At 40.0% G+C, this 20,338-nt stretch overlaps 3 protein-coding genes across 4 annotated transcripts in view; 2 read left to right on the top strand and 1 right to left on the bottom strand.

Annotated features, from left to right (window-relative positions):
- Positions 1 to 20,338, top strand: part of xab2 (XPA binding protein 2) — an 89,779-nt gene that overhangs the window by 45,201 nt on the left and 24,240 nt on the right. The gene's annotated exons all lie outside the window — the stretch shown is intronic.
- On the top strand, positions 16 to 2,096 carry LOC122822002 (proline-rich receptor-like protein kinase PERK2). The gene is made up of 2 exons (XM_044100320.1): positions 16 to 70; positions 1,555 to 2,096. The coding sequence occupies exons 1-2, from the start codon at positions 16 to 18 to the stop codon at positions 2,094 to 2,096; spliced, it is 597 nt and encodes a 198-aa protein (XP_043956255.1).
- LOC122821569 (myosin heavy chain, fast skeletal muscle-like) lies at positions 8,502 to 19,211 on the bottom strand. Its single transcript, XM_044099614.1, has 41 exons — positions 19,130 to 19,211; positions 18,689 to 18,745; positions 18,319 to 18,544; positions 18,045 to 18,188; positions 17,789 to 17,945; positions 17,654 to 17,681; positions 17,447 to 17,564; positions 17,267 to 17,359; positions 17,121 to 17,184; positions 16,919 to 17,017; positions 16,727 to 16,830; positions 16,506 to 16,644; positions 16,299 to 16,417; positions 16,075 to 16,224; positions 15,823 to 15,993; positions 15,415 to 15,721; positions 15,042 to 15,109; positions 14,873 to 14,960; positions 14,645 to 14,762; positions 14,436 to 14,559; positions 14,209 to 14,345; positions 13,855 to 14,110; positions 13,370 to 13,612; positions 13,105 to 13,281; positions 12,857 to 13,002; positions 12,683 to 12,773; positions 12,203 to 12,592; positions 11,989 to 12,115; positions 11,793 to 11,911; positions 11,507 to 11,703; positions 11,240 to 11,423; positions 10,997 to 11,162; positions 10,680 to 10,804; positions 10,262 to 10,570; positions 9,982 to 10,185; positions 9,768 to 9,893; positions 9,509 to 9,679; positions 9,309 to 9,413; positions 9,082 to 9,177; positions 8,828 to 8,959; positions 8,502 to 8,629 (listed from the first exon to the last, which is right to left on the bottom strand). The coding sequence occupies exons 3-41, from the start codon at positions 18,523 to 18,525 to the stop codon at positions 8,612 to 8,614; spliced, it is 5,817 nt and encodes a 1,938-aa protein (XP_043955549.1). The 5' UTR covers positions 18,526 to 18,544; positions 18,689 to 18,745; positions 19,130 to 19,211; the 3' UTR covers positions 8,502 to 8,611.

Here is a 20,338-nt window from a genome sequence, read left to right as displayed (position 1 = left end):
TGGAATGATTCAAGGATGAGGATCATGTTTGAAATTCTGCAGGACCTGGCTCATAATTTGCTCTCCTGCAGTATATGATGATAATATTACCAGGTTCAAAAATAAATTCAGCTTAGGCATGGTGCAATGATTCGTGTTTGGCAAATGAAAGAAGATATATTTATAGTGCACATTTAGGTATGTTGTTAGCACCATTTCCTAGATTTAGAGAGATTTTCTTTTAATCTAAAATGTAATTATTGTGTTAGGTTATTTTCAGAACATTATCTGTAAATAATCTAACATTCTTTTAGAGCACTAGCTTCTTTTTTGTCTGGCAACCGCTTAGTCATCTTTAATGTAAATCTCGCTTCTCTGTGGGCAGAGGCAATGTTTATGTCAGACTTTATTTTGCTTGTTTCTGGGATGTTCTTGAACAACCAATTGACTTTCATTCACAAGGACATTTTGTGCCATATGTGCCTGTGTATATTCCCAGTCATCTGAGTCATGTCTTCTACAACAGGCTTTACTCAAGGACAACCAGATATTTGATCATTTTTTCTTGAAGATGTTTCAACACCTATACAGTCAATCATTAATTCTTTTTGTATAGCACATTTCAGCTTGTCCCTCACCTGGTTCCTTTGGGTCTCTTGCTTGGTGTGAGTTGTGTGCTTGGACACTTAGTCGTGGTGGACTTCATTAAAAACTTAGTAAAATTCTGGCTGGTTATTGTAGTTTGGGTTAGACATAGTTGTGTTATCCCATTATTCCATGTCTTGCTTGATTAAGTTTCAACTAGAGATCAGTATTGAAGTAGATTTTGACAATGACATGCATTAATGACCTTAATTGAAGCTCTGTTTAAAATCACCTATCTTTATTCAAATTGTTTGGGGAGGTACAGACTAATCATTCTTCTAAGTTCAAAAGCTCTAAGAAATATGTTCTCGCAAATTAAGTAATTATGCACTTCCAAGACAAAATGTAGGAAAACAAACAAGTTTGTTGAATGCATCAAACAATAGAAGCATACAAAAGAAATCCTCAAATTAAAGTTAATTACCTTTGTGATGCATAAAATAATTACAGGATTTTCATCAGAACACTTGACAAGCCAGTTTAAAATTTAAAAATGTTGACAGAAAATGTAGGAATATTACTGGCTAATTATATGTTATTGGAAGATATTGTCGACAATGCTTAACTATACAACTATACTGTTGAAAGCAACAAACCAAAAAAACACAATTAAAATAAACATAATTTTTTTCAGCCCTGCGACAGACTGGCGACCTGTCCAGGGTGTACCCCGCCTCTCACCCGGAATGTAGCTGGAGATAGGCACCAGCAACCCTCCCAACCCCTCTACAGGACGAGGGTGAACAGAAAATGGCTGGATGGATGGATCATTTTTTTCACTTCTGTTAAATCCTAACTAGTAGATCTAAAAATGCTATATAATACTGATCACATTTAGAGGCAATCCCAGGCATAAATGAACTCAGCAATCACTTGAACCCTCCAGACGTTCAGGGAGTCCCCATAAACTTAGTGGGTTTTCGGCCCCAGTTAGTGGGCTTTCAGCTCCTTCTGAGCTTCCTAGTGTCCCCTCTGAGCTTCCTAGTCCCTCTGAGCCCTTTAGTGCCCCTTCTGAGCTCCCTAGTGTTTCCCCCAAGCTTCCTAGTGCTCCACCCAAGCTCCCTAGTGCTCTTCCCAAGTCTCTGCCCCCTAGTTCTCCCTTCGTGTCTCCCAGTGCTCCCATTGTTCCCTCGTCACCCCCTAGTGTTCCCTCATTGCCCCCAAATGGCCTTTCTTTGCCCCCTAGTGACCCTTCTGAGTCTCCTCCCCTTAGTGTTCCTTCTAAGACCCAGCCTCCTACTGACCCCTCTGAGCTTCCCAGTGCCTTCCCTGAGATCCCTAGTGTTTCCTCGTCCTTCCCTAGTGTTTTCACTGTTCCTTCATCACCTCCTAGTTCTCCTCCCGAGTTCCAGCCTCCAAGAGGTCCCAGAACTCCACCGTTGCCTCCAGGAGTCCAGCTGTGCACCAACGTCGCCCGCGCCGTTGACGTTCTGTGGTTACTGCCTGCAGTGCCGCGGACGTCGTCCACCTGATCTCCCCCGTAGTTCCCGCCTTCGGCGCTGTGGACGCCTTCCGGACCTCCCCTGTGGTTCCCGCCTTTGCTGCCGCGGACGCCCACCGGACATTCCCCTTGGGTTTCGCCTCTTGCGTCTCCGCCCACCCTGGATGGGCTGGTGTTTTTTTGTTGTTTTGGACTTTTATCTTCCTACGTCTCTGCCCTCCCTGGATGGGCTGGTGTATTTTGTTGTTTTGGACTTTGGCCCCCCGTCCAGCGCCCCTACGCCCACCCTTGTTGTGTTTTTGAGTTCTGGACTGTTTTTGGGCAGCTTGGAGCCCCCATTGAGGGTGGAGTACTGTTGTGATCTGTGTTTTTGAGTTCTCTGTGTATTTACTTAGAGTTTTTATGTGTCCCTGAGTCTCCATGTTGTCCTGTCTACCCCTTGATTGCTCCCTGGCATGTCTCGTTTCCTTGATTACTCCCTGTGTATTTAACCCCACCTGTGTTCCTTGTTCCTCGTTGGGTCCTTGTCTGAGTTGGCATCTTGTCACTGTCGTCTGTGTGCCCTGTCTGTCTCTTCCTCTGTTCAACTGCCGTGCTACCTGGCACTTTGGATTACATTTGGACTGTGTTTATTCTGGTATGCTTCATTACGTTTAAGTAGAGATGCATCTAAAAGATGTCAAAAAGACCGGCCCTCGAGGCCTGGAGTAGCCCACCCCTGGTCTACGGCGTCTGCCTCACCACCACACCCCACATTTCATGACATTTAATTGTTTCAAGATGGATCATTTAAAAAGATTTAAAATTGTTTAACATTTAAACTTAACATTTTAAGGAGCTAGTAAGTTTACTTTGCAAAAGTACGAAGAACATCTTCATAGTTATATTGTTTTGTTACCATAGATAAAATCAGATGCTATGAGTTTAATCTTGAGTTTGATCTTTGTTTGTTCACAAATATCTCACCCAATTACAATTATCACTCATTGCTTTTAATCTCAGCCAGTTAAACTTAGCCCTTGTGGGGACCAAGCTTTTTCATTTTGTGACTGTTGAGTTTGTAATAAGCTCCACAGAGACTATTTGTTTCGGTAGCTCAGGCTTAATGGGACAAATTTTTATGATCTTTGGACAGCCACACCCATCAACTCTGCCTGACATCTGCCAGAGAAGACATTTAATATGGCACAGTCACAGTTGTGCCAGTTTTGATATGTGCATATCAAAACTGCTGGGTGTGTACAAAAAAACACCCAGCATGTTGTGTTACTATAAGGTGGGCACAATAGCTCTTTCAAGGTCTAAACCACCACCCAGTGAACACATTGTCCCACTGAGGAAGAAAAACAAAAACGTTTAACAAGTTTCAGCGCAGACACAGAGCCACACGTCTGGGGTCACTGATGTATCAAAAAAATCTACCCATCCATTATCATACACACTTGTCGCTATTGAGATTGCAAGGGGTGCTGGTGCCTATCTCCAGCTGTCAATGGATGAGAGGTGGGGTACACCCTAGACACCAGTCTGTTAACATGACAGTTATGTTTTTGGACTGTAGGAGGAAGCTGGAGTACCTGGACAGAACCCATGCATATACAGGGAGAACATGCAAACTCCCTGAAGAAAGACACTGGGCTGGGATTTGAACCCAGGACCTTTTTGCTGCAAGACAACAGTGCTACCAACTGCACTACTGTGCAGATTTAAAGAAGGAAATTACTGAAACATTTTTGTTTCTAAATAAAAATAACAATGCTTAGCCAGGAGAAGAGGAAGTAATATTACACTGTGGGAAACCCTGAATTATCTTTTCTATCTACTGTTTCTCTACACAGACTGCTACTGTTACTGTAAGTGCAGTGTTTAGCCTCCATTATGTCCATATGTTGAATGTTTGAACAAATGTCCATGCTCAGTGAGATTCTTTTGACAGGTTTAGGCTTTTTTCAGTACACTTTAGTTTGTATTTTAGTTAATGCATATTAATTATTAGTTAGCTTTGACGTTCATCATTTATCTGTCAGTTTAAATGTTTGTGTTACTATTTTGTAAAATATAACACTTTGCGCTGTTATCTTGGCCAGGACACTGTTGTAAAAGATACATAAAAAAAAATATCAGTGGACAGATACAGCTCCACTGACGCGGAAAGCTGCCGGCACAGATGGCTCATCTAAACTGTGAGGGAGACAGAGGCAACTTCGCACATTGAGAAGCAGTGTGCCGTACTAATTACTGCCTCTGTGCAACAAGTAGTCTCATAAAACCTTTGATTTAGTAACAGAAAATAGGAAATGTATGCAAAAATATTAAAAGTAAAAATAAAATACTTCGCAGAAAGTTTTGAAAATCCATCCATTCATCCGTTTTCTTACACCAATATCCCACTGGGGCCGGCAGGGGTGCTGGTGACTATTTCCAGCTGTGAAGGGGCAAGAGGCAGAGTACACCCTGGACAGGCCACCAGTTCATGGTAGAGTTTTGAAAATATTTGTATGAAAAACAAAGTCAACTTGCTATACAGACAGGGAGAGTATTTCCCCTTCGACAGCCAAGCCAAGGCAAAATCTTTTATTTTGTGATGAGTAGACTTTTTTTTTCTGTGTGTTAGGGGCAGGACTTTTGTCTAATTGTACCTTAACCATATGTACCAGGAGTTAGGAGAGTTACTTCTGCTGCTACTCGCAAGAGATGTCATGCTCTGTGTTTTTCTCTGTTTATTTTGAGTTTCTGTGTCTCTGAGTCCCCGTGTTGTCCTGTCTCCCTTTGATTGTTCCCAGGTGTGTCTTGTTTTCCGTAATTACCCTCAGTGTTTTTAACCCCACCTGTGTTCTTTGTTCCTCGTTGGGTCCTAGTCTAAGCAGTTTAATGTGTACTCACTCCGTCGTCTTGTCCATTCGTTTACCTTGTTGCTACCCTCGTTAAGCCCTGGTTACGGCTCAGCAGTGCTGCCTGGGTTCTGGACTATTTGGATTATTTTACGACTAGTCTTGGCATCATTTCTGTCTAGCTCGGGGTGGGCAATTCTGGTCCTCGAGGGCCGGTGTCCTGCAACTTTTAGATGTGTCTCTACTTCAACACACCTGAGTCAAATAATGAGGTCATTAGCAGGACTTTGGAGAACCTGACTGCACTTAGGAGGTGATTCAGCTGTTAGATTCAGGTGTGTTGGACCAGGGAGACATCTAAGAGTTGCAGGACACCAGCCCTCGAGGACCAGGATTGCCCACCCCTGGTCTAGCCTGTCGTTTTGTCCACTCGTTTAGCCAGTTGCTACCGGCGTTGAGTTCTGGTTTCTGCTCAGCTGTGCCGCCTGGGTTTTGTGGACTATTTGTGGATTATGCTTTGGACTGTTTGGACTATTTTTATCATTAAAATATAATTTTCTCATTTCAACCTGGTTCTACCACGTCTGCTTCACCACCTCACACTGCAACTCTTGACAAGAGAGTAAAGACTGAGTCTTTTCACGCTTTTAAGTTTGCATTGAGCATGCAAGCAGTTCAGCTTTTATACTGGACTTGTATCTTGCTGTGGTTTTCTCCCAAAAGGCGCCCTCGTAGAGAACCACATAAACTCCGGTGGCACGGTTGTCACACGCACTATCGTGCCCAGCTTACTGCTCAACCTAGCATGAGAGAAAGCTGAAAGTAGAGGCGTGACCACATAAGGAAAGAAATAGCTTCCGAAATGATCTGGCATTATTATGAAAGGCTACTAAAATGAATTACAACAACACGGAACATGTCTGATAACTAAATGCCTTGAACTTCTTGAAGGGTCCAGAGGTCTTGTTGGCAAGGTGAGGTACCCTCCTTGAATAATGGTAGGGGAAACACTGGTGTTTGTCACAGCGCATGTCGTCAAAAGACATTGACTTAGCATTTTCTCTTTGGTACAAGGACAATAGCAGTTGGCTTTGGGATTAAGAATTTAGCTTCTTGTGGGTGTTACCTACGTACTCAGTTCTGCAGCTGAACTGACAAATCAAATTACTTACAGATATTACAAAATTGAACGGAATCCTAACAGACTCTTAAATGATAAAGGAGTTATTATTTTTTAAGAGACATTGTTACATCAATGGCTCTTGATGTAACAAGAACCACTGTTACATCAAAGACATAAATGGCCAAATCCTAATTTTCTTATTGGTGCTATGTTTAAAAACGTTGGTGTTAACCCTTTAACTGTCACCCCAAATACTGTCACATGCAGATCAATGGGGACACCGGAGTCCTCATGGCAGTTAATTAAAATGAGCTTGAAGAGTCTCTCTGTAATGTGATGCAAATGAAATGACACGCATTGTTAAATCCTTTTTTAGTTACAGAAGTGCAGGTGGTCCTGAATGTGCCCTTCTCAGCAGGTTTTTAAAAATAGCAGTGGGTTCTGTTTTAATGACTGGTTACAGCTGGTCCCTATGCAGGGACTGCCTGGTCCAGGGTTAATGGTTCCATTTGCTTTCACTTTTTTGATGATTAGCACACTAAGTCCACTGGTTGAGTCCATACAGATTATAATGGAACCATCAAGCTCTGTAAAGTCAATAAAAAATTATATTAATATCTGTTTAAAATTTAGACCTCTCTTGAGGAAAACATTTGGACAAGTACAGTAAAATTTAAAAAATAAAAAATAGGTCAAAATAATATTCTCCACTTGTTGAATCCTAATGTGCAATCTTTGTCAAACACTCTTTCCCTTTATGAGATTTTTTTTTAATGTGCACAAATATTTTTTTTTACTTTGTGGTTGTGACACATTTTCACATGTTAAGATAAAAAAAAAATAAAAACACAAACTACAACCTATAAATAAAGTTTAGGAGATTCTAAAATTTTAGTTATTTAAGAAATTGTCACATATTTTAGCGAAGAATACAAGTCAACATTGCACATATTTGTTACATTTAAAGTTGTCTTACTATTATTAACATTAGCAATGCAAAGTTACAGGTCTTAAACCTTTGTAAGCTAAGTAGTTCATATAGGAATTTTTATCTTAATTACTTTCTTCAAATCAGTTTATGGTTAGCTATTCATAAAAATAGAAACACATCCATCACTATCTCTGCCCAGCATGGGAAAGAGGGGTGCTGCGGGGGAGATATCATGTTTTATAGGCCGCCTGTCTAATTTATTTGATGACTGCTCACATTTTCAGACGGGGGGTATAAGCCAGAGCAGCACAATCCAAAATAGGACAGCATCTGCTAGTGTTGCTTCGTGTGTCAGGGTGCAAAACAGATGACAGAAGCATTTTGAGTACTTATAATGTGGACCATGTGAACGTTGACTGATTCACTCACTCATTTGAGGCGTCTGTTTTAACCACAGCTACATGTCCAGTTTTACTATGTGGTAGATGAAGGGATACAGTGTAGCAAGTGAATATAAAATATCTTCCTGATACAGTAATTGTTTGAAGAAACCTTTACATATTTTAAATTTGGATTTGCTCATGTTTTGATGTAAATTCTTCTTGGAAGAGAATTGCTTCACAATAGATGTAAAACTGCACAATGAAACAGTGTTGAATGTCTTTTCTGCTAAAGGTAGAAGGTCAAAGAGAACTAAACTTTTTAAATAAAAAAAAAAATTTAGTATAATCCCATTCACGTTAAAGAAAAGATTTTCTTTCAAAACTTTGATATATTCCTTGTTACAGTCCATGCAGTTGCCTAAATTCACTAAATGCAAAACACAGAACTACTTATAAATGTGTCCCTAAAGATATTCTAGCTCCAGTTTTATCTTGTGCATGGCAGTTTCAGAGTATGTATATTTCTTTATCAAGTGTATATTCCTCTTGAAATGATAATTTTATAGCTTCCCAGAAAATCAAGGTTGCCATAATGCATGACTTATGAAATTCCTTTAGTGTTGTAATGAAACTTGGGTTATGAATGTATTAAAATACTGTAACAGAAAATGCTTCACTTGTCCTTTTATTTAAAACACAGATGTCGCTTTGCTTGTGTTATTTTACAATATTTGACCAAATATAAAGTTATAAAGCTGGCCTTGTGCTTTTTACTTTGTAGTGTGAAGTATAATAAATTTTTTTATTATGTCTTTGAGCCTCTCGTTTTGCACTGGAGTTTCTATAAGAGTATTGTTTACAATTCTTAAGATAATTTAGCCAAAAATACCTTTTGAAAATAACCTTTGGTGGACATTGTTTTTACAGTTGGTGGGTAAACTGAAAACACTGTAACGTTATTCAAAGTTAGTGTTTGATCAAAATCTAACTTTTGTCTTTCTCTGGTGATAAAATCATACTTACTTTAGAAAAAAGAAAACTAGTTTTAAAAGAACTCTTCTCTGTTGAGTAAACATAATGAGGAAAAATCTGTCCTTCTTTATGGATAAGTGACTAACTCGTTCTAAAGTTATATTTCAAGAAAGTGAAACAAAACCACTGAATTGTATTACATTTTAAAGATATTATTTATTGAAGTATTACAGTATATGATGACATTTTATAGCTAGTTCATATTATATGAACCGCATTGTAATGTTTCAAAATGGAGGGTGTCTCTTATTCAGCGATGTCAGACTAGAAAAAAAGAAGAAAGAAAATAAATCAGTATAAGATGCAAACATTAAGGTAGACAGTGTTTGCGAAAGCAAGATAAAAATATTTATCAAATAAAAATAGTTCTGCAAATATTCATTCAATTACCAAGTGTATTACAAAACAATATAGTCAAAGAGCTTGTGCTCATGGTATCATTTGTTTGACATGTGATCTCACCTTTCCAGCATCACGGCTCTTGGCTCTGAGCTTGTTGACCTGAGACTCAGCGATGTCAGCACGCTCCTGAGATTCCTCCATCTCATGCTGGACCTTCCTGAGCCTAGACATGTGCATGTTGGCTTGTTCCTCCTAAAGGTTTTGAGATACCAATTATTTTAGTTTAAACAAAATGCCAAATAAAAGCTTGGCAATGTGCTAAAGGGGGTAAAGGGGGTATTGTTTGGTGGCAGACAATCAGTCATTTCACTTACCGCCTCCTCAGCCTGTCTCTTGTAGGCTTTCACTTTGAGCTGCAGCTTGTCCACTAGGTCCTGAAGTCTTGCCAGATTCTTTTTGTCCTCCTCAGTCTATAGAGACAAACCAAATGTTCGTGAAGACTTATTGTAAACAAGACAAATAATATACAGGGAAATAGTAACACTATTTGGCATTAGAGGTACTTAGTAAGTGTTTAGAAAACACAGAATAGAATAGTCACCTGGTAGGTCAGCTCCTTAACTCTCCTCTCATATTTGCGGACTCCTTTAACAGCATCGGCTCCACGTCTCTGCTCACCTTCAACTTCAGTTTCCAGTTCACGAACCTGTTTAAAGATGTTGAAAAAGGACACAATTCAATATTACTATAATTATATATCACAATTACACTATGTGCATTACAGAAAAAAAAATTTCATACCCTCTGCTCCAGTTTCTGGAGCTGCTTCTTGCCACCCTTCATGGCCAGGTTCTCAGCCTCATCCAGGCGGTGCTGCAGGTCCTTGACTGTGACCTCGAGGTTCTTCTTCATCCTCTCCAGATGAGCACTGGTGTCCTGCTCCTTCTTCAGTTCCTCGGCCATCATGGCAGCCTGAAGAAATGGTTTGTCACCGGTTTCGGATTAAAGCCAGTTAATAAAAAGGGGTTGCAATTAGATTATTTTTGATATTTAGACTGACATCAGTAATAGCCTTTTTGGCCTTCTCTTCAGCATTTCTGGCTTCCTGAACAGCATCGTCCACCTCACCCTGAACCTGGACCAGATCACTTTCCAGCTTCTTCTTGGTGTTCAGAAGGCTGGTGTTCTGAAAGTTGATCAGAATGATACAATTTAGAAGGGTGGTTGACATGACTTTAAAAGCCCTGGTTTCTTGTGAATAACTAAAACCCAACCTGAGAGTGCAGCAGTCCAACACGCTCACTGGCATCAACCAACTCCTGCTCGGCCACTTTACGTGATCTCTCTGTCTGCTCCAGAGCGGCTCTCAGCTCCTCAATCTCAGCTACCATCAGACCGTTTCTGCGCTCCACCATGGCCACCTGTTCCTTCATGTCCTCCTGTCCTCTGACAGCATCATCCAGGTGCAGTTGGGCATCCTAACAGCAATATAAATTTGGATGTCATAATGGTTTTCCTCTAAAAGTCTTAATTTTTGTTTAACACCAAACTCACCTTGAGTTGTCCCTGGACATTCCTCAGTTGTTTCTGGGCCTCGGCAGCCTGCCTGTTGGCGTGGCTCAGCTGGATCTCCATCTCGTTCAGGTCTCCCTCCATCTTCTTCTTGACTCTCAGGGCATCATTCCTGCTCCTGACCTCAGCATCCAGATTGCTCTGCATGGAGTCAATCACCCTCTGGCTGTTTCTCTTGATCTGCTCCATTTCTTCATCCTTCTCTGCCAGCTTCCTGTCAATTTCACCCTTGACCTGGTTGAGCTCCAGCTGGACCCGGAGAATCTTAGACTCTTCATGCTCCAGGGTGCCCTTGAAAGGTCATATAGCTAGGTTAGATGGTGGAAAAATAATGGCAGGAGAGTATGCATATGTAGATGCATGATATAAATTGCTGTTCAATTGTGGAGAAATGTTTTACCTCGGCTTCTTCCAGTGCAGCCTGAATTTCAGACTTCTCAGTCTCCACAGTCTTCTTAGCCTTCTCCAGCTCATGGATGCTCTTACCAGTCTCACCAATCTGTTCAGTCAGATCTGAGATCTCCTCTGCAATGAAAAGTAAATAAATAAATGAAGCTATAATATAAATCTGCCAAATATAAACTTTCAGAATTAAAAATTCTCCATTAGCTTAATCAATTCTTTATTGATTAAGTTAATGGAGGTTGAAGCATAAAAAGGACGTGTCTCAGTAATTTTGGAGTTGCTCAACTCCTTGAATAATCAGGAATTACGTACGTTGCAGGTTCTTGTTCTCTCTCTTCATGGTCTCCAGTTGGTCCAGAGACTCTTCATAGGAGTTCTTCATCTTGAACAGCTCAGTGCTCAGGGAGCGGGCCTCTTTTTGGGCTCCTTCTAGCTCAGCCTGGCTCTCTTCATACTTCTGCTTCCATTCTGCCAGGACCTGAAATGTGAAGATTAATTAAAAATATGTTTTTATCTGAAGTAATCAGACTTTTTGTTGTTGTAAAATTATTGTACCTTGTCAAAGTTTCTCTGCTTCTTGTCAAGGTTTGCAGCCAGAGAATTAGCTCTCTCCACATCTGTCATGAGGTCTTCCACCTCACCTTGGAGCCTCTGCTTGGTCTTCTCCAAAGAGGCACACTTGGAGTTCACAGCCTCAATGGATTCCTCAGCATCCTGCAAGCGCTGGGCAAGCTTTTTCCTGTAGTGCATAGATGTTTCAATTGGTAGAAATGTATAATAAAATGTACACATAATTAAATTGAGACATTCAATATGACTCACTTGGCCTCCTCCAGCTCCTCAGTGCGCTGGATGGCATCAGTCTCATATTTGGACCTCCACTGAGCCACCTCACTGTTGGCCTTAGACATGCCTCTCTGCAGCTCAGCCTTGGCCTCCTGCTCCTCCTCAAACTGCTCTCTGAGCAGATCGCAGTCATGGCGGGCTGATTGAACAGCATGGGCCAGGGCATTCTTGGCCTGGAAAGCACAAATTTGATAGAACAATGATTTGTCTAGTACTGACCTCGTCATATATGGCTAAAGAAAATATAAACAGGCTTCTCTACCTTCACTTCCTCCTCAATGTGTCTCTTGAGCTCCTCAATCTGCTGAGTGAAAGCCTGTTTGCCTCTTGTCAGCTGAGAAACAAGAGCTTCTTTCTCCTCAAGCTGGCGAGAAAACTCACCTGTGAAAGTCATAAATACATTATTTCTGAAAATTTTTAATCAATGTAAAACTCTGGTTTAAGGTCAGGTGAATTACCATTCTCTGTCTGGAGTCTTGCTTTCTGTGCATTAATGTCATTCAGCTGGCGGACATTCTCATCATTTTTAGATTTGATTTCACTAAGTTGGTCCTCAAGAGTTCTGCACATTTTCTCCAAGTTGCCCTGAAACCATCAGAAATGTATGTAAAAGGTGCTTCTGAGTCGCAGTTCATATGGCTGAGCATTGTAAAACATGAAGTATCCACTCACCTTGGCTTTGGCAACAGCCTCCATGTTGCTGGACAGGTCATCAATCTCCATCTTGTACTCACTCTTCTCCTTCTCCAGCTTCTGCTTGACGCGCTGAAGATTATCGATCTGCTCTCCCAGCTCAGCAACGCTGTCGGCCTGCTTCTTGCGGAGAGCTGCAGCGGTAGCTTCATGCTGCAGGGTGGACTCTTCAAGGTCACGACGCAGCTTCTGGAATTCAGCCTCACGCTTCTTGTTCATCTCAATCTGAGCAGCTGTGGCTCCACCAGCCTCCTCAAGCCTCTCGCTGATCTCCTCAAGTTCCCTGGAGAGGTCAGCTCTCTGCTTCTCTACCTTAGCCCTAGCAGCCCTCTCAGCCTCAATCTCCTCTTCCAGCTCCTCAATGCGAGCCTAGAATTCAAATGGATTGAAGTAATCACTCAAGATCAATATGGAAAATAAAAAATTCTTCCAAATGCTATTATGGTTAATCTTTTGTACCTGGAGTTCCTTGATCTTCTTTTGAAGCTGAGCTCCAAGGGACTGTTCATCTTCAATCTTGCTGAGAAGCTGGCTGATTTCAAAGTCCTTCCTGGTTTTCCAGAAAAAATAAGAGATATAATTTTTGGGCACTTTGTGGAACAGTAGCCAAATAAAGAAAAAAATTGAAATTACTTCTTGATCTTTTCATCAGATTGCTGCTTGTCATTTTCCAGATCCATGATGGACTCCTGAGCCAGTTTCAGATCTCCTTCAAGCTTTCTCTTGGCTCTCTCAAGGTCCATACGGAGTTTCTTCTCTTGCTCCAATGAACCCTCAAGCTATTGCATAGTCGGTACATTCACACACAGTAATCAATCAATACAAATACTGCATCATTAGGTTAATGCCTAAGGAGGAAGACAAATAAACAGTTTTCTTACATCGTCCACTTGCTGTTCCAGCTTTGTCTTGGCCTTGGTCAGAGTGTTGACTTTGTCTTCCTCTGCCTGGAGATCATCCAGTGTTTGCTGATGGGCCTCTTGGAGGGCTTTCTTCTCCTTGGTGAGCTTGGCAATGGCCTCATCCTGAGTTGCCATCTCCTCTGTCAGGTTTTTCACCTAAAGGGGTTGAAATACCCAATTTTAATTGAAGTATAGGCTTGTAGATTTAATAAATTCTGTGGATTGGTGTCTCAATGATGTGCACCTTGTTTTCAGTGGCATGTTTCTCTTTCTCCACTTTAGCCAAGGTGAGCTCTAAGTCATCAATGTCCTTCTTCAGCTCAGAGCATTCATCCTCCAACTTCCTCTTCTTGGCAGTCAGCTCAGCATTGATTTCCTCTTCATCCTCCAGTCTCTCGGTTGTCTCCTTGAGTTTGGCCTCAAGCTGGATCTTGCTCTTAATCAGCCCTTCACACCTTTCCTCAGCATCTGAGAGATTCTCAACTTCCTGCAATTGAGAATGAGTAAGATGATGTTACTGTTTTTCTTTTACGTAAATAGTACTTTAATAATATCAGAATCCATTATTTTACTATATCTGGCCAATGTTGACACAAATCTAGTATTTGTAGTCTCAGTCTCAAAACATAACCCCACTCTTTTAAGTACCTTGTTGAACATGAGAACTATTTGGTTAATTAATTACACATGAATATGAATAAATAATTTTTAAGAAATCTGCCAACTTACAGAAGCTACTTGGAGCTGCAAGTCATTCTTCTCCTGGAGCAAGGAGACCATTTTCTCCTCCAGTTCCTTCTTCTTGGCCAAAGCAGCAGCCAGGTCTGTCTTCATCTTTTCATAGTTCTCCTTCATATTCTGCAGCTCCTTCTCAGTCTCAGCACTCTTCAGCAGAGGTTTGATCTTGAAGTACAGGGTCATCCATGGCCAGTTCTTGACATTCATGAAGGAACGGATGTTGTATTGAATGGTGTAGATAGACTCTCTGAGAGAAAAGCCCAACAATTAAAGATAAATGTTTTTTTCACCTTAGAGACATAAGTGTGTCAAGCTAATCACTTGCATAGTTAGAAGTAATCCCACCTCCTCTCCATCATCTTCACAAACTCCTTCCTCATGACATATCCTCTGCAGAGAGCCTGAGTCATGCTAACCAATGAAGCCAGTTTCTCATCTCTCATTTCCTCAAGGGAACCCAGAAGACCAGCTTTGAAGAACACCTATATTAGCAAAACCTTTACAAGTCAGAACACAAAAGAAACAAAAAAATTGTTTCTAGCTATGGAATTGACTGTCTTGTTTCAACATACCTTAGTGTGTCCCATCTTGTACTGAGTGTGGTCCACATCAATGGAGCCCAGCAGCTTCTCTGAAGCCTTCTTGTTGTCAATAAACTGTCCCTCAGGGATAACACTGGCATTCAATACTTTGTATCTATGAGAGAAAATTTGGATGTTCCCTTTTTCCATCTTTACATCTGGAAACATGTGTTTACATTCAGAAAGACAAGAGCAGCCACCTCTGCTTGAAGTCACCATAGAGGATTCTGCTGGGGAAGCCCTTTCTGCAGATTCTGATGCCCTCCAGCACACCATTACACCTCAGCTGGTGGATGACCAAGAAGTTCTCCATAAGACCTGAGGGTTGGTAATATATTTAGTGAAAAATAATTCAACAGTGCCTCCAAACCATATCATGTAAAATTTCTTATGGTCAACTTATTGTCAAATTTCTAAGAGCTTCTTGCCTGGGGTCTTTGACTCATTGGGAATCAGGCAACGCACAAAGTGAGGATGAGTGCTCCTCAAGTTGGTCATCAGCTTGCCCAAGTTCTCCTGTAGATCAGCACAATAAAATTAATCCATGGGTAATTTTAGATTTTTAGGTTCTGATAGTTCTTCAAAACATGTCCGTACCCTGAAAACAGCAGACACAGTCTGGAAAGAACCACCCTTCTTCTTGCCACCCTTCTTGCTAGCCTCAGCTGAAATTGAAATGAAAACAGTGATATTAAAACATTATTTGTGCTAAGGACTCTTTACCACAACTGTATGATTGTGATAACCATACAGTTTTATGTATATATAGAATGAACATATTTATGAACATATTAATTTTAGATATGTTTAAAAGTCATTTTAGATGCACAATTTAGTATCACTGAACAGAAAACCTTAATAAGATGAAGGTTCAAACTTTTCTGGACCGATCTTTGTGTATTTTGGATGTTTGTCACAGGAGATTAAGCTATTTAATTTAAGTCTATCTGTTTATTTTACTGGTTCTTACCTTCGGCTCCAGCATGAGCTGCATACAGTAAGCACAGCAACTTGTTGGCAGACTTCTGGTACAGCTGAACCACAGAATCGTTCAGTGGGTCCTTGTTCTTTTCCAGCCAGCCAGTGATGTTGTAGTCCACTGTACCAGCATAGTGAACCAGGGCGAAGTGAGCCTCAGCTTTGCCCTTTCCAGGCTTGGGTTTCTCAAAGGCCCTGTTCTTGCCAAGATGCTGATCAATCAGCTTGTTCTTGAAAGTTGTATCAGAGGCTTTGGGGAACATGCACTCCTCTTCAAGGATGGAGAAGATCCCCAATGGCTGTGAACAAATGCGAGATCAATTTGAGTGCAGGTTGAATGCAAGTTAAAAGAAAGTTAGATCAGTATTTGAATGAGAATATTTTTAGAACAGCGACTTACCTTCTCAATAAGCTCAATGCAAGCAGCCAAGTCCATACCGAAGTCAATGAACTCCCAATCAATGCCTTCCTTCTTGTACTCCTCTTGCTCCAGGACAAACATGTGGTGGTTGAAAAACTGTTGCAGTTTCTCATTGGTGAAGTTGATGCAGAGCTGCTCCAAGCTGTTGTACTGTAATTAGTGAGAATTATTTTAACCTAATTGGAAGTCAACTCTGTTTCGTTAGATATTTTAGAGTTTTTCTTCACTCACGTCAAAGATCTCAAAGCCAGCAATGTCCAAGACTCCAATGAAGAAGGCTCTCGCCTGTTTTGTGTCCAGCATTTCATTGATACGGATGACCATCCACAAGAACATTTTCTCATAGACAGACTTGCACAGAGCGCCGACAGCGTTGTTGACCTAGATGAATAATCTGTCAGTTTTATGTAATAAACAAATAAACATTGCTTACCATCACAACTGGTATAAATTACCTGTGGGACGGTCTGACCTTTGGTGACCATCTCATTTCCGACTTTGACCCTTGGGTAGCACAGAGCCTTCAGCATATCAGCTGAGTTCAGACCCAGGAGGTAGGCAATTTTATCAGCCACTTTTGAAAGAAACAAAACACACTTTAACCTATTTTATACAATTTTTGTGTCTCTACAGAATGATATTGGTGATATTTTATAAATTACCCTCAGTGCCGTCTGGTTCAGCCTGCTCCTCACGTTGCTTCTGCTTGAACTTCATGGTGCCATGATGCATCACAGCACCAGTGAGCTTGTAGATGTTAAACTTCTCATCAGCAGTGAAGCCCAAGATATCAATAGCAGTCTGTGTAGAGAAATAAGTTTTAAGTACACTAAACACACGTTTTGAGAGAATTCTTTTTAAAAACACTTAAATATTCTTTTACATCTGTTGCAATGAACTCCTCCACATCATTGATACTCTTGACAGTGATTTCACCCATGCTGATCATTGGGAAGTCATAGGGGTTAGTGGTGATAAGCAGAGCATCTGAAACAATAGAAACAAATAATTGTAGCTTCTTTGTCTTATTATTTGCACTTTTCTACATTCAAATTTAAAGTATTTGATCATTTACCAATGAGCTCAGGCTTGTGGCCTGTCATAAGCTGATAGAAGATATGGTAGCTCCTCTCAGCAGACAGCTGGAAGGTGACACGGGACTTCTCCAGCAGATCTAAGAATTATATGAATATTAGTATGCTCTTTGATAAGAAAGTCATGGTACATATTATAAATTAATAATAGATAATACTGATTACATCATATGTTTTACTTACATGTTTCAATATCAGCTGAGGCCAGCTTTCCACTTGTACCAAAGTGGATCCTGATGAACTTACCCTAAGCAAAATTAATAGCATGTGTTATTCTCTAAATTCAAGCATTAACTATCAATGAACATTTAAGCATTGTCTTAACTTACAAAACGGGAAGAGTTGTCATTCCTCACAGTCTTGGCATTACCATAAGCCTCTAGCAGAGGGTTAGCAGCAATAATTTGGTCCTCAAGGGAGCCCTGCACATTTACAGTTGTGAATATTTTTGCAGTATGCACCTAAGTATACACAGTGGAAACTTGCTTTTTCTTAAAATGCATAATCACCTGAATTTTTCCAGTGGCTTGCGGTGCTTGATCCTTTTTGCCACCAAGAGCTGCAATTGTTGCAAAGTACTGGATGACACGCTTGGTGTTGACAGTCTTGCCAGCACCGGATTCTCCGCTGAGGTACAAGAGACACATTTTGATTTATCAGCGTCACATTTGTACATTTTGTGTAAGAATGACCAATTGAGTTTGTGCAATACTCACGTAATCAGGATAGACTGGTTCTCACGATCTGCAATGTACACCATAATACTTTAGTAGCTGCATTAAGTTCATGTCAATGTGAATATGTTCTTTCTTTCCATTTCTTTTGAGAAAACAGTTTAGTCTTTGATTTACCTGTGAGCATGAACTGATAGGCATTGTCAGAGATGGAGAAGATGTGAGGTGGAGCCTCAATCCTCTTCTTGCCTCTGTATCCTCCTACAACAATAGCATCATACACAGGCAGCCACTTGTAGGGATTCACGACCACACAGAACAACCCGGAGTAGGTCTGTTACAGAAGAAGAGATAATTTATGATTAGTCATTTCTATGAATACACAGATTTGATTTCTCCTTTTAAGTTCTTTGAAATGCATCTGAGTACTCACGTAGATCATCCAGGATGCATAACGCTCTTTGAGGTTATACAACACACAAGGCTCGTTGAGGTGGGTCATCATGACCATGTCCTCAATTTTGTCGTACTTTGGAGGATTTCTTGGGTGGATGTCATCCTCTTTAACTGTGAGGGTCTATTGAAAAAACACAAATAATGTTTTTTTGTTTTTTTTTTTCAAATAATATCATTCAAGTAATGCAGTGTTTTTATTTTAAGTGGAGTTTGTATTATTTTTTTATGATAAGATTAATAAGAAGATTTACCTTCCCTCCTTCCAGTGTTTCAACAGTGGCTTTGCCACCTTCCCTCTTTATCACTTTGCACTTCAGATACATCTCAGCTTCATCCACCACAAAGTAAGCTGTTTTAGCATCAAATGGAGCTGTCTGAGCCTCAATCCTCTCCTTTTCTGGCTTCCGGAGGTAAATGGCCGCTGGGCCATAGGCCTCCATCTCCGCATCTGTGCTCATGGTGGCACTTTAGTCGAGACTGAAAATGACAATCCAAATGAGTCCACGGTAGTCTTTGCCTATTCACATTCACTGGTTATTATTAATTATTACATAGTTGAAACATCTACTTCAAGTTTGAATGTGCAATGCTGTTTTTCTTCATTTTCCTCCTTATTATTACCTGAACCCGATGGGAAACAAGATTGATGTCTTTGGTTTCAGCTGACCTGTGAAGATGCTGAAAAGGAGAAGACAAATGTTTTTTGTGTTTGTATCCTGTCAGGTTGATAGACAAATGAGGAAAACGCAAATACCAGATATGGCAAAATCTTTTTTTATTTCATTTGCAAATTTCTATGCCCCCTTATATTTAACTTCCTTACAGCTAATTAAATAAAACTTCTCCAAAAGAACACTTATGTTTAAGCACAAGAATCCATCATTTTAAAAGGCTTTAACTGGGATTTTTCTATTGACTGAAGGAGAATAGAATTCTGAGGAAATGTCATTGGGCTGATGCATGTTTAAAGTTAACTTGTCTGTTAAATTGTGGGTAAAATGCAACATGACAATCTCTTATAAAATGAAGACTAGAAAATAATGCGATTATAAATGCACTCACCTGTGACAGCAGCCTATCAGTTCAAGCAGAAGTCTGGAGCTCCCTCATTTATAGAGGGTGGGAGTGTCTAGTCAGCTGTTGCCACTCACCCAGTTTGGTCATGATCTCTAATCATCCTGTGGCTTATTTTGTGGTGGATATGTTTACAGAAATTATACGTGCCAACCTCTTAACTTCAGCTTTAAAACTAGTTATCTGTCTTATATACTTAAGATGATTTTATGGGATGACAAAAATTAATGAGAGGGGAAAAAAACATAAAGAATTTCAAGAAATAAAATTCAAATAATTGTAAGATAAACATCCAATATGCAATAAATGGATTTATTAAAATTATGTAGGTGCTCATGCATCAATGACTAAAATTCTGAGCCACAAATATTTTAATGCAAAATATTGTCCACTGCTGCCTCCACATGAGGAAACAGAAGTGCTGACTAAATAAAATAAATCTCTGAATAGTCCAGAAGAATGTTTAATATATATTACTCAGAAAACATATGTGACTATTAAAATAGATTTATTTTTTTTGTACGGTTGTGAACTGCTTTGGATCTGATTTTGGAAAGATATCCAAGTTTGGCTGGTATTTGGTTTCTCATTAACATATGAAATCTTTGGCTTGCTGCAAAACTCTCTTTAATTTAAGGAAAAATAGTGCTTTTTAAAAGTACATGTATAAGTTATTATATTTAAACATGTTTTATAGGTGCAATTGTATGAGCAAGCTTTGCACTAAGTGCAGAGCAACATTATCTGTTACTGGATTAAATATTAATTAAAGCTGTGACGTTAATGCTACTGCCATTTTAAGTACAAGCTGTCACCAAAATATTTTAAAGACGAATATGATGTGTGCATGTGTAAGGTAATTCAGCTTGAGAAAATTTCTAAAAATATATTTTACCTTAGAGATACAAACAAGATGAAATATCAAATTGAAATAAAATAACTTTATTAATAGGCATGACTTCACATCAATGTTTTTTATGGCTCATTTCAGATATGTACATGGCACTTAGGCTTGGAAGTGTCGTCAAACGGCTTGTAGTCTCCAGTTACTGGATGCTGGGACATTTTAAATTCCTGTAATAAATCTATATATGAGGTCTTAACCATAAAGGTTTCATCTCCCTGTATTGCCCTACAAGGAGATGAAAACAGATGGCCTTTTGCCCAGGATCTTGCTCAAAATAAGTTCCACCCTAG

The sequence above is a fragment of the Gambusia affinis genome, linkage group LG19, assembly GCF_019740435.1.
Source record: "Gambusia affinis linkage group LG19, SWU_Gaff_1.0, whole genome shotgun sequence".
Classification (NCBI taxonomy): domain Eukaryota; kingdom Metazoa; phylum Chordata; class Actinopteri; order Cyprinodontiformes; family Poeciliidae; genus Gambusia; species Gambusia affinis.
This window is presented reverse-complemented; position numbering and strand designations above follow the sequence as displayed.